Genomic DNA, 9,559 nt, shown 5'->3' with positions numbered 1-9,559 from the left:
CATTAATAGGAAATAATGAAGAGTACACACCCGGCTATTAAATCAAACTTGACACTACAACGAGTAAAAACAAGCAAGGGGATAGGCTTTACTTCATTATGCCTCCTGGAGTAAAACAGGCTTCCCTCATTCTGAAGACTCTGCCTCCTTCTTGATTATAACTATTCTTAACCTTTTCCTAGGTCAATAGACTACCTATCTGTGTTCTAGGAAACAAAACTTTTTACCTGAATTTTGGGTTTTCAATCTTTTTTTCGCTGGCATTAGTTTTTGAACATACAGTTCCTCTTATTTCAAAATGTATTTAAGCAATGTCAAGGTTAATGTCCAAGATGAAGTGAAGCGCAAATAATTTTCTTGGATTTACAAGGCCCTATATCCATTTGTTGTAGCTTCTGACGTTTTAATTTAACTTGATTTTTTATTGCCATTTTTGTTTGTTTTGGGTTTCATCTATTTTTCTATTGTGGCTTATATAAGTTTTAGACTTAAATAAAAAATTGTTATTTTAACTCGTCTTAGGTTTAAAACAGTTCTTTGGTCTTTTTTATTATATTTCGAGAAAAAGGTTTTTAATTTTATTAATTGTCAAATAAAAGCGACTTTTTAGAATTTTTATTGTCAACAGATTGGATTTAGAGATAATGCTAGCGAAGCAATTCTTTAATTGACTAAGTAAGGCGAAACCAAAATAAATTAACGAAATAATAGAAGTAACATTTGAAAAATACAAATTGGTCGATTTTAGTGAAATGAAAGCTATGATATAGAAAAATAAAACAACAAAAGCCTCCATAAAGTTTGATGGAAAGGCTTAAAGGCGATATATACATAAACTACGATTTCGTTTATTCTTTGGCTTTCAAGGAAAGTTGTTTGGTCTGATCCATCAGTCTTCATTAATGCTTTATATAAAACTAACCAAAAAGAGGAAGATAATTGGAAAAACATATTGGCTTAAAGATATGACCTGTACAACTGAAAGTTACTTGAGTCTTTTAGGGAAAGTTTTTGACCTATTGTTTGAACACTTTTATCTTTATGCCGACCGATTTTTCACTTGTTTTCCCATGCGTCTGAATAAACTGTCATTAAAAAAAAAGTACAACAAGGATCCGAATAAGAAGAGATGAATGGGATTCAGAAGTGCGCTTGAACCAGGGCTGCAATCGTCATGGATTTATCCATGTTTACATGGATTTTCCTTTGCCTCTGCCATGGATAATGTTAATGCCAAAGCCCCACTTAAAGAAGAGAATTTCTTAAGAAATCATCAAATTTGCCTAGGAATTTATTTTAACTAAGGATTAAAAAGTTTCACCAGTGGATTTCTTTCAACCATGCCTACAACAAATATAAAAAGCTTATCCCTGCTCTTGTCCCTTCTAAGGTAAATTGGAAATCTTCCTCTTCTGTACGGGAGAACTATACTTGTTCATATTTTTTCTTGGCTCTCTCCAAAAGAGACACTGAGAAAATGCAAGACGGCAAAAACTAAAAACAACCTATCAGTAACATTTATTCAAGTCTCTCACAAATCTGTCATCCTTTAGTTGTATAAAAGTTCCTTCGTTTAATTTAGGCCGCAGTATACCTTAATGCTTTAATGTATGAGATCTACAAAAAGTTTTTATATGTGCTACTATAAATTTGTTGGATGAAGATCGATAATACCGGCTTTTGAGGATGAGAGACATGCTTGAACAAAAAGCGAGACTTTTAAATTGCTAATTTTATATTCATTTCTATAGATTTTATTTTACAAATTATCTGCAGCAACCCCTTTAACGAACGCAGTTACCCCTCGGCTATGGAATAAATAATATAGCGGTGAATAAAAAACTGATTCAAAAACAGATTAAAATGAGAAAAAACATGTAAATATAACTCATTGATACTGCTGTATATTATAAAGTAAGAATTCCTTAATTTTTGACTAACTTTTTTTTTATATAGCTTATGGCTTTGTGAAACCACTAAAGGGGGCTAGAGATAAACTCGCAAGACATGATTGAAACTTAAAAATGACCATAATTATAACAATCTTTTTCTGAAGAGCCGAAACTGCTTACCTTTACCGTTTTTTTTTTCAGTAACAAACTTGGATTGAAGGACAACAATTCAAAACTAAAGTTAAAAAACCGTATCTTGAAGGAACTGTAGGATTGAGATATTATTTTAACCAGCCTCATTGATTTTGCTTTGGAGAATGGATGCTTGGTGCTTCCAAACCAGCAGGTCTAATTTCACTTATAGCAAAAAGATATGCCATGGTTCGTTACTCTTGGATGTATTTAATGTTCGCTCCCTCTGTGTTCATCCACTGCATGCAATGTTTTAGATCCAGAAATTGAGCAGTTTACCAATGACGTTTACATGCTCTGCATACAGCAAAAAAAAAAGAATTTGCTGAGTACCAAAGATTCCTCAAAGTTATCAGACACTTTATTCTTTACCCGTCTAAGACACTCTGGCTGGCGATGGAGTAAGTGGTCGAAAGGCCGCTATAACAGAAGGATACCCTGAGCATTTACTTCCGGAGCATGCTCGCTGACCTTATTCCCACTGCAACGAAAACCCATGATGTTAATGTTCGGTTTCACAACCTCTTTGGGGGTATTTATTATCGGTTATGTACCAGCTTAACCTATTTTCATTTGATTCTTAGGTAAGGGTGCAAAACCCTACAAAAAAATTATGTAAATTTTTTTAAAGATAACTCTTGAACAAAATGATCCCTTTAACACGAGATTGAAAGAAATGCCTGAGCCTAAAGACACTTTACTCAACTGGTAGTGACAAGTTACAGAAGATCCAGTGACTTCTCTTGGTTCACACAAATACAGTCCCAAAACAGTCAATGCGATTTGGTTTTCAAAAGTTATGTTTACTGGTGAAATCTGAATTCGCAATAACGACAGCGCCAGATGCATTTAAATATTTCATGCATATGACGTTCTACAGGATGCATAATATTGAATTATTTTGGAGGGAAAATTCACCGCTTACGCGTTTTAGGATATATTTGCCGAAAGGTAGCCCGCGAGCGATGTGAAGCGTCGCAAACGGCAAATTTTGTGTTCCTTTTGGCAACATAATCGCCGCGCATTTTTCTTAATTTTGTGGCAGCTCTAGCTCGAACTTGAATGCCCAAATAAATTCAAAAATAAAAATAAAGGCATAAAAAGAACCAGTAAATAAAAACTCTGGAACCAGAACTGGAAAATAGGAAAGTTAGGAGTTGAGATTAGTGGATCTAGGCGAAATGAGAGGAAAGAGACAGAAAAATAGAGCAACAAAAACTTCCCTTACATTTGATGAAAAGGCTCGAAGGTAGGCTATAATTTGAATGCATCTTTAATTTTGTGTTTTTATAAAGTTGTTCAGTTTGATGGATAGGCCAAAATTGAGGTCCAAGAACCTGCCCTTCATTTGAGGATAGTAGCCTTTGATGAACTTGCACAATCTTTGCTTTAAAAGTGAAACTTTGGAAAATAGCCTAGATCTTCTGCTCAAAATGAGACACAAGAAATCAGTGGTGTAAATATATATGGGACATGAGAGCAAATGCCCCTCCCAGTCCTAAGTTTGACCCCCCTTCGACCTCCAGTTTACCCTCCCCCCAGCTGAAATTTAGTTTCTTCCAAAATCTTGTCAAAACTAAGATAAACCTGCTTAACTCAAGCATCAACAGACCAGTTTTGTAGTACATATTTACCTTTATAGTGCTATAAGTCACCTTTATATAGTAGGCCTACTACAAAGTAGCCTACCTTTATAGTAGGCCTACTTTTAAAGTACTGTATAGCCTAGTGCCTTTTTGGTACCAAACAGCTTATTTTTAGTTTTGACTGTCATTTTCACTTGATTTGGGAAACTTGGCTCCAACTTTGCCCCCCCCCCAGGATTTGACAAAATTATGCCCCAGCAAGAAAAGTGTTTTGAGCCTCATACCCAATTTAGCCTACAAGTTTTTAAAAAAAACATATAATTTTTTTCTAAAATTTAAAATAAAACCTTGATCTTTAAAATGATTCTGAAATGACAGGAATTACATTTCCTAAAGCTAAAAACCATAAAAAGAAATTGAAAGCCCAAACTTAACAGAAAACTTTTTTGATTATATTAAGGTAGATATCCTATAGAATAGGGTAAACATTAAGAATAGTGGCTCTCAAGAAGGAAGCATTCTAAGAAATTTATTTTTAGATTCCCTATCTTATGCTCTTTATCACCACAAATCATTACCCTAACAATACACTCCTCCCTTAGTGGAAATATGTATAGCCATAGAAATATATTTGTTTTTTGTTTTTTTATTTATTGATCTTTTGTAAAACTCCTTGTGGACTTACAGACTCCTAGTTTAGCATGAGTAGTTCTGTCTGCAAAGGCAATCAAATGAAGCTTAAATAATAATACATCCCTAAATAGAGACTAGGGTGAATACACACTCAACCCTATTTTCACAAAATCAATTATAGAAAATAATCTAATTGAAAATAAAACAAAAATAGGAACCAATAAAAACAAACCCAATTCCAAAATAACTACAAGATTAGCTGCAGAGAAGGCAAATATCAAAATAAGAAATAATTCCAATTTTTAATAAATACAGCTAGTTAAATAAATGAACCTTTTTAGCTTGTAAAATGTTAGCTTTTACCACACAGTCTTAGCTGAATTTTTTGTTAAGAAGTAAAGATGCCAAGGCTATTTTAAAAAATGGATTTTTAACCAAGGACTTTTATTGTAAGTGTTTTTTGTGTTATTATTTTTTTTTTTTTGCTGAAGACAGGCTTAGATATAGGGCCAAAACATTCAAATACGTTTTGTTCATTCACTGTCTTGGGAAAAAAAGCCCTCATTATTCTCTTTTCTGCATTTGAGTTAACAAAGTCTAGGCTAGCCAGTTTGAAAAGCTGTTGAACAAAATTTTAGCAGTAGCAAAACAGCTGAAGAAAATGGGAAGTTACCTGGTGAAGACAAAATTTCAGCAGAAATGATAAAAGCAAACATTCTAACAAGCCTGAATTTCTAGACAGCAAAAGTCAAAGTACCTTCTGAGTAGAGGCACAGCACCCTTGTGAGGATCTTCAAGAAAGGTGGTGCAACCCTTCTAGGCATTTGACACAGAATAAGCCTAAATTTTATGCCCAGCCAATTGTTATCACACATTTTGTTGCAGAGAATCAGCTTACAGCTCAACAGATACCTCTGACAAAAACATGAATTCAGACCAGGCCATTCTTTTTTGGATATTGTATCTACTTTATGACTACTAACAGAAAAAAGAAGAGATTGGCAATTAAGGACCTATATTTCATTGACTCAGAGGAGATATTTGTTTGGAGATATTTGTTTGACTGAGTAGACTACAAGAATCTGTGGAAGATCCTGCTGCACTACAGAATTCCTGAAAAGAAAGTTTTGCTGGTCAATTCTCTCTATGAATGCAATAAGTGTAGTGCAAAAACACCAGATGTCCAAATCCATTTGTTCCATATCCTGTCAGGAGTTAAACAAGGCTGTGCGTTGTGCTCACTACTCTTCATAACTGTCATTGATCATATAATGCAAGGCACCAGTGCAGATGGTATCCAGCTTAATCCTGGTGCACACCTGAGCAATATAGACTTTGCTGACAACATTGCTGTATTAGAATTGTGCAAGCACCAACTTCAAGAACTTCTAGGCCAAGTTAAAGAAAGAGGCTGCCTTGTTGGCAGCCAAAACAAGTATGGCAGCTAAAAACATGTATTGAAGATACAAAATGCATGACTACCACTGATTCACCCCTGTGAATTACTTGTGGAGATCAACAGTTAAAAAATTATAGGAATGAAAATATAGAAGCAGGCGTAATAATCAAAGCAAAACAATAGATAAAAAACACAAAAGTAAAGCATGAATAATAAAAATTCTAAATGTTTTGGCTTTGTTTCTAGAAGCCTTTATCAACAGGGAAGCAACAGCAAACAAACTAAATTAAACAAAACATATACAAAATGATAAACAAACTCAGATCTTAATAACATCAAGTAGGATTATATTCACCATGTAACAGCAATAAAGCAAATAAAAATATGGCAAATAAGGTTGTCTCTTGGGGGTATATCACAATGCAATAAAGCAATGGTAATGATACAGTTGGTGTTTGGTTTGATAATGAAATCTATCAAAATGAAACCATGTATTTATTTTAACAATTTACATATACTCTTGGCTCAAACAGTTATAACTAAATATAGATGAACCATGTTATTGATTTTGACAATTTTACTTGTGCCCTATGTTTAAATTTAACAGTTTGCAATAGAATGAACTCTAGAGGAATTCTAAGGCTGGTGGACACAGGTCTTAAAAATATATATATTATAAAATAAATGGATCTTTTTATTTGGTAATCTGGCAGAGGTACATTGACTGTTTCCAGAATCAATTACACCCTGACCTTTGCTTTTAAGATTGATGCTTGTTTAGGGAATATTATTCAGTTCCAGTTCCAGTTCCAAAAATTGTAGTGAAGTATATGGACTAACAACAAGTCCTTTCACCCCTTTGACTTCTTCTTTAGGGAGACTAGCCACTGGAAGCACTATTCTCCTCCAGTCAGCAAACAATGAATACATGCAATTATGTACAATAATATACTGCTATTGATTGTGGGAAGTGTGGGTACCTGAGCCTGTCCCCAGCAGTTTAAGGTGCCTAGGCCAGCCGGTACCAATACAGCTCTTCCTACTCATTCCTGCCCTCTTCTGCACAGTCAAAAGCTATAGATAAACCACATCCTTTTAAAATTGGCTTCTTCAAGCTTTATTTGTTACTAAACAATATTTCTCTTCTTTAAGATATCAATTGATTCCATAAATATCTTATTACCTTACCTTAAAATTACCTTAAATTGCATTTGCGAGATAGCAAGATAAGGTGGTAGATCCTCCTGTAGTTCTTGCTGGTGGTGAGTGATGTAATTATGTTGGCTTAGCTTCCCAGTCCAGCCTCCACTCGGCCCTCTCCCAGTCCCTGTTGACTCCAGCCTTGAAGGAGTGGGGAGTCTCAGCTTGGATGGTAGACTTGGATAGGCTATTCCAGAGGGGGACCACCCGAATGGAAAAGAAACCATGTCGTTCCCTTCTCCGACATCCAGGCAGGTGAAGCTTAAGACTGTGACCTCTTGAATTGTTAGCCAAAGAGGGGGTGAAGGTCTGGTTCGGGTGACCGGATTTGAAAATTTTGCGTGCCATGATCACATCTCCTCTATATCTTCGATAGGTGAGGGTTGGAAGTCTCAGAGATCCTAGGCAATCCTGGTAAGGGACATTATTTAAGCCACGGACCAGTTTGGTTGCTCTCCTTTGGACACTTTCAAGGGCTTTTGTGTCCATTTTATTTTGGGGAAAGGCCAAAGTCAAGCCAAACTCAAGGTGGGGACAGACAAGGGATTTATAAAGTTTTATAACCACACATGACTTTCTGGTGACAAAAGAGCACTTAATGAGTCTGAGAGCTCGATTAGCTTTTGCAACCTGAGCCTGAGTGTGGCTGTGGAATTTTAAATCTTTGTCCACAATGACGCCTAAGTCTCTTTCCTCAGCAACTGCTTCCAACTGATCACACCCTATATGGTAGGGATGGTGGGGGCTATTGTGCCCTAAGTGCAGTACCTTGCATTTAATTGTAGGGCCCAAGTTGATGACCAAGAGGATAGCCTGTCAAAGTCCAGCTGAATGCAGGCTCTTTCTTCTTCAGTTTCAGCAGGCCCAATGAGCTTACAGTCGTCAGCATATAATGTTAAAAGGTTGCATAGATAAGTTGTACAGTCGTTAATATATATGCTGAACAACGTTGGCCCTGTGGGACGCCGCTTATAACCGGGGAAGTGGAGGAGAAAAATGGATCGCCATTATCAGTGTAGATCATGACACGTTGAGATCTACCAGTTAGGAATGCTCCAATCCAATCAATCACATCCTCATGCACCTGATAAGCTTTAAGCTTCAGCAACAGGTATGAGTGTTTAGCTTTGTCAAAGGCTTTGGCTTGGTCAAGTAAGATAATCTCTACCAGTTTACCCATATCCAAAATTTTAGTTGCATGATCATATGACTGAATAAAGTTGGTGTCGATTGACCTGCCCCTGCAAAATCCATGTTGTCTATCTCTAATAAGTGTATTTTCTTCTAAATAATTTATAAGAGCATGGTTAATGATACCTTCCATGATCTTGCAAATGGCTGAGGTTAGGCTTATTGGTCGATAATTTCCTGGGTTATCCTTGTCACCTTTCTTTAAAATTGGTATAATATTTGCTGTTCTCCAATCATTTGGTACTGACTTTTTGGCCAGGGACATGTTGAATATTCTGGAAAGGGGGAGGGAAATGTGAGCAGCAGATTCTATCAAAAGCCGATGGTGGAGATTATCAGGTTCAGCAGCTTTGTTGGAGTTTAAACTTCTTAGTATTTTAAATACATCTTCTTGAGTAATGATTACAGGGGACATTGGGTTGTGTACTGTTACAGGAGGTATGGTTGGGAGTGTAATGTCAGGTGGCTTAGAGGTGAAGTTTGTGCAAAAGCTGGCATTCATGCAATCAGCGATTTCTTTCAGGTCAGTAGTACTGGAGCCATCTGATTTTTTTAGCCTGTTGGTGCGTCGACGGGAAGGGTTGTTAGCTGTAACATAGCGCCAGAACTTTTTGGGTTTTTCTTTGACTCATTTGCAATTGATTCTTCATGGTCTTGGATAACTTTTCTTGTCATGTTTCTCAGCTGTTTTGGAGCATGGCGAATTTGTTGTGATGGTTGTCACACTTGCATTTTAGGTATTTATTCCATGCTCTATTTTTCTTTCTGATAATTTTCTTAATATTCCTGGGAAGGTATGGAAGAGTCTTTGGTTTATCTGACCAGTAAACCTTTGTATGCTTCCTACATGCACCTAGTAAAGTAGACTTAAAACGATTCCAACTAGATTCAGTGTCTGTCTCATCTGATAATCCCTCATCCCAATTTATATTAGCTAGTTCTTCATGGATTAAAGCATAATTGGTAAAAGTTCTCTTAAGTTTATCATCACGACTATTGTTAATATTAATGTCATTCATTATACATATGTGGTCACTTGCACCAATAGCTGGGAGGTAACAAGTGGAAGTAATCCTCTCAGGGTCATTTGTAATAAGGAGGTCAAGTAATGATGATTGTTGTGAATGTCTAAATCTAGTGGGTTGCATTATTATCTGAGTTAGGAAGTTGTCAGCAAGGGTTTGGGTGGTTGTGTAGGAGGGGTTACTAGGGGGTGAGTACCCAATACCTTCAAACCAACGAACTTCTGGCATATTATAATCACCATAAAGCAATAGTGATGAATTGAGATTACATAAGATCTGTATTACGTTAGAAACTGCTTGGTTAGATACTAGTTGGTTTGGAGCTGATGGGCTACAGTAAAGCATACCAATATTCACAATTTCAAATCCAATTAGAAGTCTAACTAATACATGTTCCACCCAAGTATTAGTAGGTTGAGAAATAGAAAAATCAATTTTATC

The 9,559-nt window shown here is 36.1% G+C and overlaps 1 protein-coding gene across 1 annotated transcript in view; it reads left to right on the top strand.

Annotated features, from left to right (window-relative positions):
* The first annotated feature begins 3,134 nt into the window (after positions 1–3,134).
* LOC136040167 (nucleolar protein 12-like) overlaps positions 3,135–9,559 on the top strand; it is a 32,318-nt gene continuing 25,893 nt past the window's right edge. Inside the window, exon 1 of the mRNA XM_065724292.1 lies at positions 3,135–3,333. Within this exon, the coding sequence (XP_065580364.1) occupies positions 3,266–3,333 (68 nt within the window). The 5' untranslated portion in view covers positions 3,135–3,265. The remainder of the gene's footprint in view (positions 3,334–9,559) is intronic.

Source organism: Artemia franciscana, chromosome 20, assembly GCF_032884065.1.
Source record: "Artemia franciscana chromosome 20, ASM3288406v1, whole genome shotgun sequence".
Taxonomy (NCBI): Eukaryota; Metazoa; Arthropoda; class Branchiopoda; order Anostraca; family Artemiidae; genus Artemia; species Artemia franciscana.
The sequence above is the reverse complement of the archived record's forward strand: the minus strand, read 5'-3'. Positions and strand labels throughout refer to the sequence as shown.